The sequence below is a fragment of the Poecilia reticulata genome, chromosome 9 (genome assembly GCF_904066995.2).
Source record: "Poecilia reticulata chromosome 9, P_reticulata-male-v2, whole genome shotgun sequence".
Classification (NCBI taxonomy): Eukaryota; Metazoa; Chordata; class Actinopteri; order Cyprinodontiformes; family Poeciliidae; genus Poecilia; species Poecilia reticulata.
The window spans coordinates 10,801,482-10,823,755 of NC_088838.1; the positions used below are offsets into that span (position 1 = coordinate 10,801,482).

A 22,274-nucleotide genomic window follows, 5' to 3' on the forward strand; every position below is an offset into this window, starting at 1 on the left:
GGGCAGAACGCCGGAGGCTACAGACCGGGGCTTTGTGAAGTAGAGGTCCAGCACGGCTTAGTGAGGTCAAGATCTATCAAATAGCGTGGAGAAATAGCCTCTCTAGGTCGTAGATGGACAAGTTTCTTAAAACATTTCAGCTTTACGTGGCATCGAAAATAAATAATGTACGTTTGCTAGCAATATATAACTTTTGCATTACATGTTCATGTAGTAAGTCCACGCAAAGCAGAAAGTATTTAGTTGATGGAATTCCAACATCAAACCATCCGGACTTCAGAGCTAATGTGAAAGCTTTTAGCTGATCTCTGCGGGCTTTGCAACTGTGGGAATCACAGCAGGCTGACCTTGATGCTATCTAGATGTTTGCCTTCCTGGGTTCATGTGCCTAGTTACCACTTGGTCAACCCCGCACCCCGTGAACTGACCCCGTCCTCCCCTTCGAGGTCTGAAAGGAAAAGAAACCCAATCCTCCAGGGAGCCCACTGTCTAACAAGAAAACTGCTGGCCCGAATCTCTCAGAAGTGCCTTGTTTTCCCACTGGACCACTTTCAGCTTAATAAACATCTTAACTAGCCAGAGGTCCTGTGGGAGCTGCTGGGAAATCCTCTGGGCAGCCGGGGCTCAGGAGCCGGACCTTTATTGCATCCAGGTGGCGGTTAAAAAATGTTGGCCGGCCATAAATGTCCAATAAAATGAGAGTGGCACCTACGAGGGTGGACAGGGTCAGTGCACCTGTCTGTGCACAAAAACTTTAGTCACGTCCCCCATGTCCGACTGGTTTGATGTCACACTCTGTGCCACAGCAGTGATGAGGGAGAGATTAGTTAGATGGGCTCTGCAGTCTGGGCCTTTGATTTTTCTCCTTAGCACCAAGAAATGTCAAATGTATTGGGGGTGGGGGGCAGAAAATGAGAAGACACTTTAAAAAACTGAAACTTTAAAAATAGCCAAATATACTGTATCAAACAGTTTCTGACAAGGAAGAAAACCCAGACATGGCTTGAAAGCAGAGTAAAGAAAACACCATTAACTACTACTTTAGATGCAGAGATTGTTAAAGCTAACCACATCAAGGAGCAACATAGAACACAAAATCTGCAGTAAGTCAACTGTCCAAAAACCCAAACAAAGCCCAAACAGAAAACATCATTAGTCAGAGAACAGCTCAACAGACAAGCAAAAAAAAAAAATTACACTTCAGTTCATCAGACAAGTACATATTTTCATGTTTCTTTCGACCCAAGTTGGTCCATGAAACCAATGAAATCCCTACTTTTTTAAAAATCTTTTCACAAATACAACAAATGCTTATTATTGGTCAATAACAAACATTGACCCAGAGGCCAAATCAGCACTTTTCAAAATGGGTAAGACATTAAAAAAAAAACTCCATGTATGTGTTGCGGTCCACAGGTCCAGAAATGTCTACAAGAAAATGACTGCTTTCTTGAACTTGTCCAGAACTATAAACAGTTTGAAACGGAGGCAAAGAGTGGCATCAAGAGGTCTCTAATAATTAACCTTAAGGCATGGGTGGGCAATCCTGGTCCTGGAGGGTTGGTGTCCTGCAACTCTTAGATGAATCCAACAGCTGAGTCACCTATGTGCAGTCAGGTTCTCCAGAGTCCTGCTAATGACCTCATTATTTGACTCAGGTGTGATGAAGTAGAGATACATTTAAAAGTTGCAGGAGACCGGCCCTCGAAGTCTGGAGTTGCCCACCCCTGCCTTAAGGTATGTATGCCTTAAGGGTGCTGCTCTATAGGTGTGTTATCTTTACATGAGGCAAATGGCCTTCAAAGTCAAAGCGGTAAATTCTGTAGGATAAGTGGGAGTAAGATCACTTTTGCAAGAGAGCAATTTGTAAATGTCATTACTGATTATCGTGAAAAAAATGCAACAAAATATTCCCTTTTGTTATCATCCCAGTTGTTTACGGCAACTTCACACGTCGGCAAACAGTGGCAGCGGCCTGCCTTTATCTCAGCGGCCCCGTCGCTGTCCAAAGGGAGACTTAATTGTCCCAGAGGTCTCAGTAAGACCTGGTCGGTGCATTGGGTCTTTGATCTGACTTGAAAGGAGTTAATTGATTTCTGTGTCGCAGGCAGTGTTGGAGGGGGAAGAGGGGAGAGAGGGAGTAGGAAAGATGTTTTCTGGTCATTTCACAACATGTGGCGAATATCTGCAAGAGAATGAGAGGGGAAGGGAGGCAGTGGCGAGGGGGGGAGAGAGGAGGGTGAAGAGAGAGATCACCTCACACCCAACTCCATCCCTGCACAATTCCAGTAATGTGACTCACATGGGCCGGCCGCCTTGGCGCAGAGAGGGAGAGACGAGGGGAGGGAGAGGGAAAAAGGGGGTTCCCTGCTCTGGGACATCACTCACCTTCCCTCCAGCTGAAGCATGGAAAGACGTGTGTGATGTGCGGCTTCCCTCCGAGTGCAGCCCAGGGGCTTGTTAAGGTGGAGGTACGGTGAAGACCACACGTCTGACCTCTTGCTTTCAGTCTCAGTGAGGGTCTCCCAACACTTAATGACGTCAACAGGGAACCAAGACAACAGAAAAAGACCAGAGGTAAGTGGTCGGATTAAAGGTTGGGTGATCATTCTTAACTTTTCCTTACCAGTTTCTGAAAGCTTAAAGCTGCCCCACCAGACAATGCATTTGCCCCCTACTTCTCCACGAATACGATGATGGATCTAGTGAACCTTACATTCTGTGGCAGAGTGATTTGCTGCATCACCTGCCCGGGAGCCCCTGTCTTAGACAGGCTCTCCTGCCTTTACTCTTTCACCTCACTCTGTCTCTGGTCACCTCCACTCAAGGCAGGGATTGGGGGGGGGGAACAGGCCTGTCAGAGGGAGAGTGGCAGGCTAAGCCCGTCTTAACACAGCACCTCAAACCACCTCATAAATACAGGCTTCCTTTTCCAATTTCCAAGTGGCCCATCTACCTCTGTCTACATGCTTACACACGGCTACATGTCATGGGCCCGGGGTGTGAGTTTAAAAATGACCACGAGACATCTGGCAGACTCGCACAGGGGTGGGGCTTTGATGTGCTGCTCCGCTCCGCTCAACATCATTTAAAGGCAAACCCTTCCGAGGGCCAACTTTGCAGCAGAGACCCGGCAGACTGAAGTGGCCACTTGGCCTCAAAGCCGGCTCAGCACAAACAAAATACACGAAACTTAAAAGCGACAGCTCATGAGTGCAACTCAAATCTAACTGCAGTGGAGTTCTTGTAAGTCGTAGTAATGGGGGAAAAAAGAGCAAAAATATGGCAACTTGAAATCTGGAAGACCGCCTTCCGCTGCAATTACAGCCGCAGGTCTTTTGAGGTATCACTCCATCAGCTTTGCTCATGTAGAGTAAGGGAATCAAACACTAGTCCTCGAGAAACCTTTAGAAATGTCTCCATGTCTAAACACCTGAATAAAATAATTGGTTACCTAGGAGATACTATGGACACGTCTAAAACCTGTGTGATGCCACACAGGTATCTCACAGGTTCTTTGAGGACACAAGTTTGAAACCCAAATCTAGAGTCTGCAATATTTATTATTTTTTTTCTGTAAAGTCCTTCAAGTTTTGCCAGATTGGATGAATAGCATCTGTAAAAGCACATTTTCAATACTTGCCCCAAATCTTTTAACTAGATTTATGTCTGAACTTTGACTAGGCCATGAATGTGTTTTGATTTAAACTAGTCCACCTATGTGTACAGTCATTGCATGCTGGAAAGTGAACCCCCATTTAGCTCTATTCATCTTCTACCATCTCCAGCTTCCATTTCTTATCTGAGGAAAGGTGTCCCAAAGCACGACGCTCCCACCACCATGCTTCATCGTATGCTAAGAATCTTGTGCTTTGCTAGTTTAGAATTTTGCATCCAAGCCAAATAGCAGAGCACCTTCACCTCTTATGTAGAGCATAATGGCCGTCAACCTAACCTTTCCAGTTAGGTGGATGGTCTTGTCTGTGCCGTGCCCCCTTTCCGTTTTTGAATGATGAAGTGAACAGATGTTAAGACTTGGAGGTATTGTTTTATAATTTAATGCTGCTTTAAACCTGTCTACAGCTTGTTCCTGAGCTGTCTGCATGTGTTCCTTGATATTCATGTTTCCAATGTTGTTTTAGCAGACAGCCAAACTGTCCTGAGAAGCAACTTCTCAGGACAGTTGCTTTACTTGCATTTGAAGAAACTATTATGTTGTAGTTTATTGAATTTTCTTTGCAGACTTAGTCTGGTCAATTTGTAGAAATAACCAATACAGGAAAAAAAGATGACATAGACTGGAATTAGGTGACTTCTGAAGGCAAAATGCAATTTTAAAGTTTTTTTGGAGGGGTAGGAGTGTAAAAGAGCTTATACCCAAATGCGCGCCACACTTTTCAGGTTATATTTTATTATATTTTTATTATTTATTTATCGGATAAAATGCCAGTGACATACATTAAAGCTTGTTGTAAATTAGCAACATTTGAAAAAGCTCAAGGGATGTGAATACTTCAGCAAGCAAAGTTACCCGCTATTGTAACATGAAAGCAAACCAGTGTTTTAGTTTTGCATGAACGTAATGCAGTTGTTTGCCACTCTCTTTTCTCTATTTTTCACGTCTCTCACTGCACCACTTCATTTCAGTAGATGACGCAATCGGACTGCAGGCACATCTGTTTAGCACCTCCAGCTCTTTTACTTGCCCTGCTTTTGAAACACTAGGGAATGAATGCACTTTGGTTCTGTGAGAATGTTGGAAATAGTCACAGAGTGGATTGAAATTGTGCTGTTTTAAAAATCACAGGTGTAAAATATGTCATGTGTTCTGATTAACCTGATTAAGAAAATGGGCTGCAGATTTTTTTTTTTTGAAACCCATTCGTTGTCTTTTTATTTGTTAGAGGTAAAACTGGATCACGAAACAACAAACCATCTTAAAATCATGTAGTTAAAAAACAAAAATTAAGAAAAGGCAGAAAATAATTAGTTACTGGATTTAATATATAAAACATCCATGAATTACCTGGAGAACTAGTGTAACTAACATGAGATTTTTTTTTTTTTTTTTGCAGATTAAACATTTCTACATACATCCCTTAACTATTCAGAATGGAGAGTTTAGCTTTTCTCTTGCCCTGGAAGCTAACTGGTCATTAACTCCATGCACTCTTCCATCTCACATGCAGAGTGAACAGCAGACTACAGCTGAAGTCTGAACACAGCTCTGCTGCTCAAACTGAACTCTGCAGAAATACTCCCTTTATTTAAAACAAAATGCTATTTTAAGAATATGACAAATATGTACAAAGTTTTTTCTTTTACCGTCTTCTAGAACATCGCTATAGTAATTCAAATTACTTTACTTGAAGAAATATATGGTTTAGTTTATTGAAGTTTCACAGTAGGTTCGGTTTGGTAACCAGAGGAAATAACCAGTAAACGGTATTAAGACATACTGCTGGAATTGAATCAATGAAACTGGTGTAGAAATATGCACCCAGTTTAAACAGGTAGGTTTTTTGTTTAAATAATCATGAGGGAAATAATATAGTAGTTTTAACAGCGAAAAGATACATAAATACATGATTTCAATTGCTTTTTTAAAAATGAGCAAACTGAGCTAAATTAAGTTCTATCTAGTTGAGATTGTTTTGCTCACCTGGTTACTCGTCCATAGGGGGGAAAAAACATAAATATATTTGGTTTGTGATTAAGACTTGAAACTTTACTTTTTAAATCTATTTTAAAAAGATTTTATGTTAATGTTTCCCATGAAAGCCATAAGTAAGACGTGTTGCCTTACTTCCTCAGGGTTGGGTTTTCTGGCTAACAGGTTTGACTTTAGCGTTAGCATTGCTGCTAACATAGCTAGAGCTGTTTAAACTTGGAATTACTGCAGAAACCTTTTCAACCACAAGTCTTAAGACACTTATTAGCTCTTACCAACGTGACGGCTGCAGTTACAGTCACACAAATGGGCCAATATGTAATCATCACACTGCTACAATAGATAATTGTATATTTCACCATAGTTTTCAAATCTTTAAATGTAGGATTTAATTTAGAGTAATAAAGGTTTTTTTTTGTTTAGAATTTATCTACAAAATCATAGCGTTATATGTGTTTGACTAGATTTCATCTTTCTGCTTTGTGTTTTTTTAGTTACCTCAGTGGCAGCTGCTCCAGTTCTTCAGGTGAACGTAGAGGTGGAAAAGGGGCGGAGCAAGCGGAGATTAGGTCATACCACCACTTGGGATCATGGGGGAGAAATGGGATTTCAATATGTTAGGTTTTTGTGAGTTTTCCCCTTTTTTGTCTTTGTGGGCTGACCAGTCAGTATTTAAGTTCCCCCCTTTGTCTTATTTAGGTAGGTCAATTTGTTTGAGTTAATATTCTTGTTGCTTGTTTGAGTACACTTCAGTTACTCTGACATCGTTTATGGGCCCAATATTGTTATTTTGTATGATTTACCCAAGGTTTTGCTTTTTAGACCAAGGAAAAAAAAAAAAAAAACCTTTTTAAATTTAGAGACCTGACTGTCCTTTTACAGCTTGCTCCATTACAACCAAGGTTATGTAATCATTCATAATACCACCTATGTAAATAAATAAGCTTAAACACTTAGCCAAACATTTTCAGATTCTAAACAAACTTTTTAAGTTGGATTCATTGCCAAAAAATGGTATTCAACCATACTTGCTGATGGGAATTACAGCTTAATATGCTTTAATAAAATTGTAATAATTTTAATTGCTTGACATTTTAAACGCTCCAAGTCTATTTTTATAGTGTAGAACAAAAACAACGACGTTTAAGAGCGCTTACAGCAAAATGGAGCATCTAGAATGAAAACAAAGCCCAAAATGTTTAATGTGATATTAAAAACGCCTGGCACATTAGTTTGCAAATCTTAACTACGTTTCTCGCAGTCATGCAGTATGCATATGGCACACCGCGTAGATGCACTGTGTGAACCAGCAGGGAGGGAGGCTGTTGAAGCCTGTCACGTTCTCCGGGGCTTCGCTGACATGAGTGTCACCTTCGCGAAGGAGCGTGAAAGCTGTTCCCTCTGCAGAGAATTCCTCAGTCGCTCTGATTTTAGCAGCAGAGCACAGCAACAAACCAAACGCTCACGGAGGGCTGTCATCTGCCGTCTGCTTCATTAAACACCTGTGAAAATCAAAAGCCATTAGGAGTTTTGGTCAGAAAAAAAAAAACAAAAAAAAAAAAATCACACAGTTGGCAAAAGCTAGAAGTTCACAAACTTAGCAGAATGAGAGTCTAATTAACAGCAAGGATGCTAGATTGTGTATGAGCGTCTGGTACTAATTACACCTGATAAATTTGCACAGAAGTGTACTGAATTGCTAATGAAACAAGAGCCGCAATAAAATAGTCATGCTTTGTTATTAAAATTCAGCTTTATTACTAGAATGTTTTTTTTTTTTTTTTTCATATTTAAAAAAAAAAATGAAACGATTCTAAGCCATTGTGTTTTTGCACAGGAAAATAAATTCTAATTTTAATTGCCATCAGAATAATTCAGGTCATTGAAGTCCAAGTTCTATTAATTATTTCCTCAAGATATGCAGCAGACTGGATGAACATTCTCCACTGCTACAACTTAATATAGTGGTGCTTTTAAACGAGCTGAGTCAGTAAAGGAGCCACTGTTGACGTGTGTGTTTGTGTGTGTGGGTGTCTGGGGTAAACGCTCCACGTCTCAAGGCTCCGCTCATTCGTGCCGTGTGCTGCTCATGATCAACTTCCTGACAGAAAGATGCTTCTTCTGGAAAATGAGCGTCAGATGGACCCGTTTGTGCATTCTCCTTCATCCCCCCCCGAGGCATCGGCAACGACGTGCAACTCTGATGAGCGAAACGTGAGTCACTGCTAACATAGATTTAACAAATATTCCATTTGGGAATGTGAATTAGTTTTATTTTTGGCACGTAAGATTGTTTTAATCTCATCTTGTGCTGCTATCTGAGAAACACAGATACGTTTTTTTTTTGTAAACTATCAAAAAGTTTGCAAGAGTTATCTAAAAAAAAATTACATACAAAGTATCTTTTCTAGTACTTTTTTAAAAATTAAATAATTTAAATAAAATGAGAAATCATGCAACATTTGAAAGTAAAAAATCCCAGTTTAAATCATAAATGATCCTTCTTGTCCATTTAACTGTTCTTGTTGCGATTCTCGGAGGGAGAGCCGGACGAGGGGTTAAGGAACAATACTCAGTTCTGTGCCGAAGTTGTAGTGGAACTGCAAGGAGAAGAAAAAGATGGAATTACAGTCTGACAAATGAAAACCAAGCCAAAAACAAAATCTAAATAGTATTGAGTGTAGAGCACAAAGAAACACAATTAATTACACATTTTTGACCTAGTTTAACTGGATCGTGACTAAAGCCATTCAGCTTCTGATTAAAAATGTCTGATCTAATCGTATCCACCCAAACAGAAGCTGGGAGCCCACAGCAGCAGAACGAAGAGAGAAAGGATTTATGGAGAATGTAAAGAATTACTGCCCCCTTGCGGTGGAACATCGACAAGACAGTCAATATTAGAAGTTGGCGTCAATTCATTTGTTTGTGGTTTTTTAATGGTTTTTCTTTATTGCTGTTTGTTTCTTTGTTTCATTCTCTTTTTATAGTTTTTATTTGTTTGGTATGTTGCTCAATGATGTCCTGGGATTTCATTTAAATAATTTTTGACACAAATTGAATAAAGAGGAAAAGTTGAAACACTGCATCAGCAGATTGCTTTGGAGTTCTGGGAAAGACTCAAAGCCAGGAAATGAGTGAGGTCGGTGCAGGGCTCGGTAGTTGGATAATCTCACCAGAAACCAGCAATAAAAGGCAAAACGCATCAAAACAAAAAAAGTGATTGATTGTAACTTTAAAATGTAAACAATCAACGGTAAGCAGAAGATTTTTTGTTGAGAAATAATGTAATTTTCCTTTGATGTTCTATTTTTCACATTTAAAATAATAATACCCAAAAAAAACTTCACACTTCAGTCTTGCCATTGTCATGTTTTTAAATAGTAATCCTCATCAGAACTCATTTGACATTTAGATATATTATGCTTGTCTTACATGTTTAGCGCCTCTTGGGGTGATTATGCGGGTTTTTTTTTTATGTTTTATTATTTTAATTACAAAAAAAATCTAATTAAATTTATCCTCATGTGTTTGTGACCATAAAAATTAGTTATGTTTCAATTTTATACTTCCACTTCTATGAAAATATGCAGTAGCCAAATTATGCATGGAACGATTTTAATTGACTCGTAATTTTTGCATAAAGTTCAATCATCAGTCTAATTCTTGTCACACTTCTATTTCTCACAATCATCAAATCACTCGTCAAAAAAATGACAATGTTTACTGAGTTAAATCTAATACATTGCAATTGTTCCAAAATGTTTTACAAATTTCAACTTTCTGATTCCAAAACCTAATTACACTTTAATTAAGACAAAATTAAACTAAAGCCTCACAGGACGAAGCATTATTTTTGCTTTTACAATTGGACTGAAAACTTTACTATCGTGATAGATTATATAGAAACTGTTTCAGAACTACTCAACAGCACATATCGTCCTCTAGTGAATTCAAAGACAAAAGTCCAGCAGCTGCATTACTGCTACAAAGCACTAGGTGATGCTGTATGATCACGGGAAGAAGTTTTCCACAGTCCAACTCCAAGAAAGCAAGCTACAACTGAAATGTTGAAACTGTGCGCTATCGACAGGGCATTGAGGGGGCTTGAGGGAGGGAGGAGGGGGGCGACGACCCACCTTCGTCTACTTGGTGGTGAAGCTGCAAGTTACCCAAACCTGTCACATATCAGAAGCCTATTATTTGTGAAAGAATTCAGCTCCCTCCACTCGCACACAAATCAGTCTCAACATCTGGCACAGTAAATAAATATACCAGTGTGCGTACGTGTGTGTGTGCGCGTGTGTGAATGTGTGTGTGGATGATGGATGGGGGAATGGGGTGTTATCAGGGAGAGCATGTATCAATGTCTGCCAGTTTTACACACAGCCTGACAGGACAGTGACACACTCGAACATGGGCGGCAGTCACCCAGACGAGCCGAGCTTCATTTCCTGTCCCTGCTCCACTGCCAAAAATATGTGACATGTTGTCTTCATTAATTCCACCTCTATTTGGAGCTCTCTCTCCCTCTCACACACCCTTGCACACTACTGTCCTTCCATTTATTCACACCCAAACACGCACGCGCGCGTACGTACGTACGGACGCACGCAGAGAACTCCCTACAAGCACTAAAAGGCGATCATACATAGGTGCTAATGAAAACCCCTTCATGTGTGCACACACACTTCTTTCCACTCTGCTATACTCGCTCTAAAAATCATTAAGCAGCCGCCAACAACATTTTTCAGCAGAGCAAACTACATAAAGATGTCACTTTAATTCGCTTACTAATTAACACTTAAAAAGACACAAATTAGATATGCGTGGCTAAAAGCAATTATAATATCCGCAAGTTTTTTGCGAGTCATTTGGGAAATGAAAAGAATGCCTAATTGCTGGAACCAACATCGCCTGAGACATGGCTTAAGTGATGCCTGTTAGGGAATGGTCCTATCTACAACTGTGGCTCTGATTACAACAGTTTACCTCGATTACACGTGCATGTGGAGAATTTGAGAAGGTACATCTCTTTCTTCTCCTTCTGTGTGTGTTTTTTCTCTTTTTTTTTTGGAAAGAGTTTGAGACGAGAAGGCAATTAGAATTTGTCGTAGTAGGAGCGCCTTTAGCCTTTGAGACAGAGGAAAAGCTGAGGACAAGTGAGAGTGACCTCTCCTGGACAGCAAAGGAAGAAGATATTTGCAACTGGAAAGCAGCAGCTGCAGCCAAGAAAGAAAGAAAGAAAAAAGAATCTTATTAATGGCACTAAAAGTGTAACAAAGAAAACAAAAGGAGAAGGGTTTGGTCCTCGCAGGTACATCACTGACTCCACTCCACCCCCCACCCCCCCCTGCTTGTGCCGCACATCTCATCGGGCTATAATAATAAGAGGAGAGAAGTAAAAATAACACAATGGTGAGGGATGTTTCCACTTGGAAACTAATTATCAAGCTAAGCTGTGACTTATCCTCATCAGCCTGGCCCCGCCATTAATCTTGTGCTGTCGTCCACTTCACTAAATCCTGTGTGTTACACTATCTCACATTTACTTCATCAGCTCCAGCGCGGCTGTAATTAATGATTTCTCATGCCCTTCCCTTCTCTTCCCCAGCTCAGCTCACCATGTGTCCTCCTGCTAATCACGCTCCCGGAGAAGAAAAGGCGGGTGGAGGAGGTGGTGGAGGAGGAGGTGGAGAGGAAGCAAGAGCGGAGGAAGAAGGAATAAAAGACGAGAATATATAGGATGAGTAGTCAGCCTGTCTCCAGCCTGGACACACACACATGCACATGTAGATGGCGTTAATACCTGCGCCGGCAATGAGCTTCATTCAGATGACCATATGACAAGATGGCGACTCTGTGTGATTTGGATAGTGTGTGACAGAAGACAGAGGCAGAGTGCAGAACAGACACCCGGTTTGATGAGGGAGTGTTTGCTCTGTAACACATCTCAAACCCAACAGCACCTGTTCTTTTACAGTGGTCTGTCACTTCCTGGCAGTTCTGATACCAAGATACCGTGCTAATGAGAGAGAAGGGGGGTTGTCACTCTCTTTAGAGCACACACCCGCGTGCACACAAGCACACACACACACGCACACACAGCGAAACGCACAAAGACATGCGCACTCTTTCTGTCTCTCGCTTTCACAAACACTTGAGCTGTAAAGGGAAGGAGCCGCACACAGATGATTTCCTTCCTACAGATGCCTGTAGGCTACAGTATTTCATCAGAAATGGGGAGAACTTTTGTAGCTCTTTTTTTATTTGCTCTACGGCACAGTGTCACTTTCTTCTCGACAGTGGGGCTGACTGAGAGATTAAAAAGTTTAACATGGCGAATCTGAAACTAAAAGCTCTTCTGAAAGGTTATAGCTCGGGATTCTAAAACGAGGTCGTGTTGAAATATCGTAAGCACCTGTTGTCTTAACTGCACTAGATAACTTTGTTGGTGTCTTAGCAGAGTCTCAGATGCTGATGCTAACAGCTAAACGTGAGTCGCTTTGGGTGATTATTTATGAAAAAGGCAACGGTTATTTCCACAAGTATTCAAAGTTGGAGTCAGTGCATCGCCAATGATCTTCCTACATGAAACTCACACTAAAAAAAACTTGATGACTGATTAAACCAGACATGGGCATCTCCTAGCCCCCTGGTCCACGTTTAGATGGAGAAAATATGAATGTTAGAGCTGACCGTTTTAAATTGATTATGCCCGCTCTACTTTGAAAAGCTTTGCATTTTGAAGGACTCTTGCTGTTTCTCTGCTTGGTTAGCTGCAGTAGAACCCTTATGCGCGGCGGTATCGGCTCACGCTAAAGGGAGAGCGAACAGCAAAACTGAATACACAGACTTTGAAAAGAGGCTTTCTATTGCTGAATATCATTATCACCTTATCTGTGGGCGAAAGACTGTTGGAAGTGCAATATTTATAGGTTGCCATTTCCAACTGTCATGAATAAATGTTTTCCATGCCATCGATATATTTAGCATCTTAGTGCAGTGTATGCCCACACCCCTCACTTATGATGGGGTCCAAGATGCTAAAGATCAAAGAAACTGTTTGGATGTAATAAGGTCACAATCCAAATTTCTAGCATTGTGCAGATCTACTCTAATTTTTCTATTGCAATCAAAGGTAAGATGGAGAAAAAGCTGTAGTTCCGATGGATTATTGGTTAAAATAATATTGAAATTGTTTTTCATTTACGATAAGGTAAAGGTTATTTTGTCATGTCACGTTTATTGTTCTGTGGCAATGACCTGTGTTACTGTCAGCCAGACAAAAAAAAATATTTAAAATTCACCAACAAATATTATTTTGCCCATCCGGTAGACTGGACTAGTCAAAGGTGGTAGAAGTTCTCCTTGGTATCGATCCAGTCCTCCTGGATCAGCTAATAATGACTTAAACTATAAGAAGAGGTCCAGAGAATTATTACCATCTTATAACATTTTAACAGAAATTAGTTTTTAAACACCCAAAATGGGCCTTTAAGCTCTGCGGCGCTGTGCTGTGTGAGATGCATGATTGAGTTGTTGGAGGCAAGAATAAGGGGATAAAAGTCAACAGTTCTTGGAACAGGAGGCAACACTTTTAGGAGAAAAAGGCTGCCTAGCATGGCCATGCTTTTATTCAATTGGGGCTTAGTGGAGCCAACAGGGCCTCACTGTCTCAGACACTTAATTACAACCCAAGACCGTTTGCTTTGCATTCTGGGCCAGCGGCGGCGGCAGCCGAGCGTTGCAGCCTCTACTCACTTCCTCCTCGATCTCTGCCAGGGATTTGATCGTAATGCCCATTAAATTGACTTGCTGCATCTGAAATCAAAAACAGGGGGGGGGGGGAGGAGGGAGAGGAAGGAGGAAGAAGAAAAAAAAAAAAAACACAGAAGAAACATGGCGGTTAGGCTCAAGGCTAAGTAAGCATGCTTAAAAACTTTAATCCTTTCCAGCTCCGTGTCAATACAAACGGGGCTGCAGTGACAACCTCTGCCTACCAGCCAAATGGACTGCATTGAGTCAGCTCTGCCTGACTGCACACATTCATCTCTCAGTGTGGAAGAAAGGAAAGGAGAGGGACAAGGAAGGAAAGGAAAGGAGAGGACAAGGAAGGAAACGGGAGCTACTGCTCGTCTGAAGAGATGCACTAGAAAACGAATCATTTTCACTCTCGTGTTGCATTTAAGGTCAGGAAACAATCGCGCATTTGTCATCTGATCCTGAGGATTTTCTTTTTCTTTACCTGTTGAGGTTTTACGTGAAACTTCTCCGACACCATAAATGGCACATCGTCGAGAGCTGCAGAGAGGAGAAAGAAAGAGAAACAAAGTTGAACTTTAAACCAACAGAACATTTTAATCTGGAGCCTTAAATGCAACTACTTTCTGAAGTCTAAACGCAGGATTACAAAACAGCAAAGCTATCACCATCCCCAGCCGCCCCAGCGCCTCCCCGCCTTCCGTCTACAGAGAGAAGATGAAAGGCTTTTTTTTTTTTTTTATTCACTGTGTATGAGCACCTCCACTCTCTCCTCCAGCCCAGCCCTTCTCCCAGCCCTCTTCCAGTTTAATTACTCTTGATTATTCCTGATTCTGTCTTGTCTGAGAGATGTTCACCTCTGAAACAAAGACGCGCTCGCACTGTAGGCACAGAAAAGCGTATAGAGGGGAGACAAAACACTCACGAGATATCGAATTTGCATGAAAATAAGCCGCACTGTTCAGCCAGCGCAAAAAAACAAAAAAGAAAAAAAAAGTGGATTGAAATGAGGACTTGCCAGGAGCGTGGTGGTATAATTAGCATTTGACCAAACAAACGAGCTTCAACAGAGCTATAATTAAGCAGGCCTGTAATTAAGTGTATGCCCTTTATCATAATGATCGTGGTTAAAATGGTGTGATGGCTGCCAGTTGATTATTAATGGTGTAACCCCGTCCTGCATGCATCCTGCACTGGAATCAAGGTGTCACGACTGTCAGGCTAGAGAGCAGCCCTTTGTTTATAAAATACATTAGGGCCCAAATTAACACGGGGTGACAGGAGACACAAAGCCTCTCGCTTCCACGCTGAAGGGGGGAAACTGCAGCTGCTCGGCTTCTTTGTAAAACTCCCAATTCTGGAGTGATAAAAGTTGCCGGCGCTGGCTCCCGACCACGGCTGCAAATTATCAAGGGGCCGAGCTTCAAACTGCTTCTCTTTAACCCACAGTCAGGTCACGGCGCTGGCCCGCGAAAAGGAACACATAAATGTAAGCCAAGGTTGTGAGTCACTGTCTGGGAGCTGGCGATCGCGTCGGCCTTTCCTGTTCGGAGCAATATTTAACAGTTCTGACATGATAAAAACCTTTTCCTCACGTTGACGCTTTCTGTGACTCGGTTATTACAGGGATGCAGGGTTTGGCACCCGGAGACGACCGTAATACAATGCGATCTTTGTGATCAAAGCGTGGCTGTGGCCTCGCAGGCAAAGAAGGAAATCTTTTTCACTTTTCATGGCTTTTTTTTTTTTTTTTTGCTCATTACCCCATACTGTTCTTAAAGGTTGGACACAGAGCCGCTTTGAGCTAAACGCTAACGTGAGCAAGCTTTGATTCACGTAATTACTAAAATAACAGGTTAAAAGTTTTCTTAGTTAATATTTGAATGTTAACACTTTGATATAATGAGAAATCAGCTGTTGACCAAAGGGGGAATTGACCCATAGCTGACTTCGATATTTGGAAGTTGAATGCATTAGAAAGTATTTCAATAAAGTTTATTTGTTAAGCGCCTTTCACAGACAAAACAATCAAAGTACTATCCAGAAAATCAATAAAATAACTTAGAAAAGTTATTTTATCTTTTGTGTGATTTGTAACATGCTGGATCTGGAAATGTTGGCAGCTTGAGAAATTCTGTAACAGAAGATTTTGGAAAAAAATAAGGAAACTGATGTTCAAAGTTACCAATACCAACTTAGCTAACTATGCTTTTTGCTAATAAAAGATGCTACAAAGTGTTTCAAAAATGTTAACTCCAAATAATATGACTTTGCTTTGAGTGCAAGATTCATTCTTGCAGTGACTCCTCTGTAACACACACAGTGAAACGTCACCTCTGCTTAAGGCGAGAAAGACAATTTTCCGAGAGAAATCACTGCTGGCAATTCCACGCCTACCAAAAACCAGCAACCAAAAACTGGCTACAAATCTGTGATTAATGCATCGCTATAAATCTTTGTGGCATCATTAACATTACGTGCTTGATTTCATGATTACCATTAAAATATACAAAATATCATTAAAATAATACAATCTGAAAGGCGGTGCTACAAATAACCTCACTGCCTAAGCCCAGCCCAAAGCAGGAGTGATCAAAAACATTTCAAAATACAGAGCAGCTACATATCTCTCTACATTAGCTTTTAATGTGTGCCTATTCAGAGCATGGCAGCTGTTCCAACCTTAAAAACACAAGTGAACGCCACTTTGTTGCTGCCAGGACCAACGCCGGGGCAGAGGTAGGCAGCGAGAATACATTTAAATCAATAACTGGCAATGGGAAGCAGAGATTGTGCTTGCTGATGGATCTACACGGCACGGACAGATGGATGCAGAGAGCCGAAGGCCAGAGAGTTTCTTTATTGCTCAAGGATTACATTTAAAACCAGATCTTACTTTGTATTCCTCCGCCATCTATACTACAGAGCATATCTTACATCCAGACAAATGGAGAGGCGCAGCAGATGACTTGGCGGTAAGGGATGGATGCTGTACTACGGAGCAATCCGAGGGTGCAAAGGGCAAAAATAATGTAAATCCAATCTTCTGAGTAGAAATCCCAGCATGAAGCATGTTCCTCCCACCCAAGTGGCCACGCTACACTCCATTACCTCATACGCGTATTGCAGTGTGGGGAAGCCGGGTACCTGTTTGGCATTTGGAGTCAATAGGAAAACATCTGGCAGGACTTTTGGTAGAGTGGCTGTGATGATGGTAGTGATGATGATGGCTGTGAGCGCGGCGGCGGTGTTAAGTAAGGAGGACCCTGTGGCTTGAGTGATTGTAGTGTAAAGAACGAAGTCAGCACAGGCCCCGTGTGGATCATTGCCTTATTAATGGCTCCGTCAGGTGCAATGAGCAATGGCTGCATTGTCATCTCCAGCCCCTGGGCACAGATGAATGGCTGTTTCAGGGCGGGAAGGGCTCCCTCGTACGCTGGGCTGAGCACTAATCCCTCACTCTTCCATTGTTGGATGCACTGTCACCCAGGACCTCAGCAACACCATACATCGCATTCCCACACCTCCGACATACGCCGCCGCGCACGCCACGAGGGCTCGCGCGCAAACACACAAGCCGCAGCGCTGACTGATGGGAAAATATGCGTGGCTGATCGAGCATACCCCATATTACCTGAGCCACCACTCAGGAGTAGCACTTCAGGAATGTTGATGAACTTTTATTTTACACTTCACTAATCCGGCAGAACCGCATTGATCTCCGTCTGGTGTGATTACGCGGGCGAATCTGTCTGAGCCCCTGAATTAAGCGAGGAACGACGTGCGAGCGCAAATGAACCTCCTCTCCTGTGCGGCTCTATTGTTCGGCAGCACAGAAATAATGGAGAAACCGCTCCAAAATAGCTCAGAAGCCTCATCGGGAAGCTGCTGCATTTCACATTCCAAACACCTGAATAATCCCTTCCCTCTGCATGCAGCGAGGCTAGGCATTGCAATCCCTTCAGTGTCGATGTGACGTTCAATTTGAGCCTTATTCTTCATGCAGACCACAGAAATGCTATTCTAGTTGCAGAACCCGGCTCTCTGTCACCACTGCAGATAATGGTGAGTAGATGAACAGAGAGCTGGAGGAGGAGGACCCCTATGCCCACTCACAGCCCTTAGCCCCGCTCTGACATGAGAAATGGTGCCCAGGCCTGACAGCATCTCGGAGACATATTGTAGTTTATTTTGTCGCCCGGGCATGCCATCTGTGCCATTCCAATAGAGGGTGTGTGTTCAGGCGGCTGCAAGGGAGAGGGCGCGAGGCTCTGGGTCCCTCAGTAGCTCTGCAGCCGCGGCAGGTCATTAGTTAAATTGCCTAATGAGAGAGAATACAAATGGCCCCCTACCCTGACAGGAGGAATTTTGGAGGTGTCAGAGCTCCTGACCCGTGCTATGAGAACAGATGATAGCGAGTTGCTATTTTCAGATTCTTTTAATGACTATGGCTCTGTGAAACTCATTCTTTTTCTTTTATCTTTCCCCTACTTTTTTTTAAACCCGCAAGACAGATGAATAAAAAAGGCAAAAAAAAAAAAGATTTGCAAAAGCGTAAGTGTAAATTTTGAATAATTTAAATGTTTACTGGGAAGTCGATTAACGTTCTAAAATGCACAAAACACTGATACTGAAACAGATTACGTGTGAAAACGGTGCTGAATCTATTTTCATTTGTCTCCTCTGGATGTGTGCGGCTTATTTCCTCAGCCTCGCTGCAGTGGGAGTGGAGCATTCTGTTGCAACCTTCCTGACAGCAGCTGGGTTTATGTTAAAACATTCACTTTATTTTATGTGAATGTGTAAAAAAAAAAAAAAAAAAGTAAACAAGTGGGAAAAGGTTTTGCGAGTGCGGACGACGGAGTGAAGGAATCTGTTTGTGGTTACCAACCTCTGGATGAGATGGCTGGATGTTTCTGATTTATGAAGAAACAAAGTGAAGTGGAAACATGAGGAATTGTGCAAAGAAGCTACATTATTTTAAATAAGCTTAACTCTTTGTCCAGTTCACAGAAAGTGTTGAAATTGCACGACAGAGGTATTTTATTATCCACGCTTAATGTGGACATACAGTGAAAAGAATTGAATCTATGTTTATGTAACAACAGACAGAGGCAAAAAAATAAATAAATAAATTTAGGTTAAATGAGTCACTCATGTTTACATCTGTTACAAGCAGTGCTAAAAATCCGATGGCGAGATTCAGCCAAAAGTCAGCCCCAGCTGTGTGCTGGACGGCTCTCATGCCAAATTGCTTGGAAACAACATTTATCCCCCTTTAACTTTATCACTTTTTCCCCCACTTTGCGACCAAAATCTCCAGTATATTTTATTCAGGGTTTATTTGTTTGATGTAGGAGAAAAGCGACACATGGCTTCACGTAAATAAAGTGTGGCACGCTTTTGGAATTTACTTTGAAATCCTTTAAAAAAAAAAAAATCCAAATCCTTTCAAGAATCACCTCATTTAATGTCGCTGAATCCACTAAAGCATAATTTGATCTCAGTGTAACTGCAGATGTTCTGAGACGTTTTGACAGCATCATGAAAACTAACACAGCGGACGGGTCAGGATGCGGCTTGTTGAGAAGTGTAAAATACAGATGGGTTATATCTCTGTTTGAAACACACATATATATCATTTCAAAATAGACACAGCACAGTACATTGCAAACTTATGAAGATACTGCTGCCTTCTGAAACTGACAACCCAGTTGAGCAGAGGATTAATAATGTAGGAGAGTCATGGTAAATCTGAAGGAGCTGCACATCATAAACCTGATTTTTACAAAGGAAACATTAAAACAAAGTCATAAGAAAACAACAAACAGATATGCTACAAAAAAAAACTTCATCCCAATAGTGAAAAAATGATGGCAGCATCATGTTGAGGGACTGCTTTTCTTTAGCAGATACAAGGGACGGTTCCCTTGTATCAGAGTTAGCTGGGAAGTCGGATAGAGCTAAATAAGCGACAGTCCTTGCAACAGTTTTGTTTCTACGGTTCCAGTTTCTGGCAGGACAACAACTTGAAACACGACTTGCAGAGCCGTTCCCAGATTCAGTGAATTGAGAATTGTAAAAAAAAGCATTTTATTGTTATCGCGGTAAAACAACAATGATGATAAAATTGCGATTTTAAAGTCATGAATAAAATTTTATTCATGTCAGCAAAACCTGAAGAGAGCCAGCGCAGTTAAAATTAATAGGTTTGAGGTTTGAATGAGTTTTGGTTTCATAAGAGAGTGAATAAAAATAGATATGTTTGAAAATATGATTGAAGGTAATTATAAGCAGTTTGAAGTATCCTATTTGATGATGGGTGCGATCATTTTTGGATCAGTATTTGAGTCATTTTATTTTTATCATCTGTTTTATTATGGTAAATTCTGCAGAACATGGTAATAAAACTTTAAGTCAGTTGTTCCAACCTCTATAGTAAACCTACTGATAGAGACATACCTAAAGACTTTTAGCTCTATAGTAAAGGTACAGTGAGGCTGAAAAGAAATACAAGCCAGACTTTTCAGGTTTTGTTTGCAAAGAAAAAATTTGAATTGCATGTATTATTTTCCTTCCGCTTAGCACATTGAGGTTTGTGGTTGTAACGTGAAAATTCATAAGGGACATGCATAGCTTTAGAACCTAACAGAACCTATTTCTGTCACTGGAAACACTAACTTCTCAGAAGTGACAGGAGAGCCATGTCTGCTAGCCTGCAACTGGGAGCGTTGCTGAAAAGAAACAGTTGACGATCAGACTTTAATCAGCAGCACGGAGTATTTTAAGACACTGCCATGCCACTGGCGTTGATCCCCAGCTGTGGCTGCTGGTAAATGTGCAGCAGAATGTGTGCATAAATGGCGTCCGCCTCTCTGGACAAGTGTAAAAGCTGGCAGAGGACTGGCAGTAAATTGCATGTGCCGGATGGGACGCAGCAGAAGGCACAATTACACAAATCCCCTCTTAATTAGCGGTTCTGTGGGCAAACTAACCCGTAATGATGGGAGGGATGTGGCGAGCCCCAAGAAATCCTAACAAGAAACACTCAGCGGCTCGGGCGACTGGGTCATATGGTTTCAACTCCCCTGAAGTAGTGACTGACGTGTGATCTGTTTTGATCAGCGGAGCTGCAGGAGACGGCTCCCGTGCAGCCCTGGCTCTTCGCGAATGCGAGCCCTCGCAGAGAGACCTGCCCTCTGGACTGTGGGTAAAGCAGCGGGCCCCGCGTGGTTGTGGGTGGCGTTATTAAGTTCTCCGTGCTCACAGTACCGGGCAATGTAATGTGGCATCTCACATGGTGAGTAATGAACTGCGCCAGAGCGGAAGCAGGAGGGATGACAGCCAAAGAGGCCTCCTTGGCAGCCACTAACCTGGGCATCCACCAATTTATCATCCCCCAGAACCAATTCACCAATGCTGCACTGCCATTTGTCATTAATTATGCTAATAAGGATACCATTACTCTCCTGACGAAAAAGGAGACTGTTTCTGGTGTAATGCGTTTGCCGTTGGATACATATACGTTTGCTTGTTAGCTGTACTGTCAGAATGAGGGGACTTTAAAAAGAGATATCTTCCATTATTCAAATTAAACTGTTATGCTTTGCACTTTAAAAATGCATGCGGCATTACAGAAGGAGCGGAGAGTTCTGCTGCGGCTGTTTTATAATTATGCAGCATTCGGTGCACCACAGCATAAAAATGGCCTCATCTTTGTGAAAACACTGGTGTGTTTGAACTTTTCAAAGCAGACTTTATGGTTCTAAGCAAAGCAGTCTAAGCAGAACTATTTAATATGGCTTCTGGGAGCCCCAGATGCCCTTTTCCAAAACGACTTCATTCCCAGAATCTCATTGTGCTTTCTAAATCACACCACACTTTGTATTAGAAGACCATTAATTACAAACTTAACAAGTCAGCAGAGCCATTAAAAGATCTTTAAGGCATATTTGACCATAAATCTCCTTAAACTATATTTAATGACTGGATTTTTTGTGAAATATTTTTTATCAAGTTCTAATTAGATGTGTGATAACAAACCCTGCTGTACATGGGGGCAAATGAGAGAGCCGTGACAGGCCCATCCATTGAGGCCGTCCACGTCTGGACACCGAAACTAATGGAGCACCGCTTCTATCTCAGGGACGGATAGAAAGCAATGAGGGATGAGACTCCACAGTCCAGTCTGGCCGAATGCAAAGTCATTTAAAGTCCCTTATTTGACTGTAATAAAGGTCCAGAAATGCCTCGGGGCTTCAAGGCTCCAGTCAAAAAATCCATTAGGATTTACACAGGATTGATCCTCAAAAACTTAATGGCGCCATCACGTTGGGATTGATCGCGTTTGGCAGCTGGACCTGGATAGACCGGCCTGACATATGAAATGAATAAAAGTCATTATTTTAAGCTGTATTTCAGTGCAATTGACTCTCATCACATTTTATTGGATTTCTTTTTTTTTCTTTGGTTTTTGAATACGCAACAATAATATCTGAAGTCATTAGAAAAACTGTGGGAAAAGGAAAGCTCGTGGCCAGTGAACTAACTCCATTTCCTGTCCCAGTGAAATTGTGACAAAGTCTCTATGCTGTCATGTGTTAAAGTCTTATTTCTCACAGCGCATCAGCTTTATAACGCCTGCTTATAAACTTTCAAACTGTTTGAAGAGCTCCTATGGACTCTTTCTTTTGCTGCGTTTGAAAACCTTCCCATGTCTGAGTGTAAAAGTGTGATGCTTGCTTGAAATGCACAAATTAACCTCAAAATTATTCACAAGGGTGCAGTTTTTGAGTTTCACCAATGCATTTTGTTCCCACTAGAAGAAATATTAATGCTT

At 41.6% G+C, this 22,274-nt stretch overlaps 1 protein-coding gene across 5 annotated transcripts in view; it reads right to left on the reverse strand.

Moving 5' to 3' along the window:
• Window positions 1–7,731: 7,731 nt before the first annotated feature.
• mvb12bb (multivesicular body subunit 12Bb) overlaps window positions 7,732–22,274 on the reverse strand; it is a 46,964-nt gene continuing 32,421 nt past the window's right edge. For 3 of the 5 annotated variants that reach the window (XM_017306481.2, XM_081610527.1, XM_081610528.1), the window contains exons 8-9: window positions 13,920–13,975; window positions 13,243–13,495 (exon numbers count right to left, since the gene is read on the reverse strand). In XM_017306481.2, coding sequence (XP_017161970.1) covers window positions 13,358–13,495; window positions 13,920–13,975 — 194 coding nt within the window. In that variant the 3' untranslated portion in view covers window positions 13,243–13,357. Of the gene's footprint in view, window positions 8,272–13,242; window positions 13,496–13,919; window positions 13,976–22,274 lie in introns of those variants that run through there. The other 2 variants (XM_008419219.3, XR_014088869.1) reach the window with 2 other exon arrangements.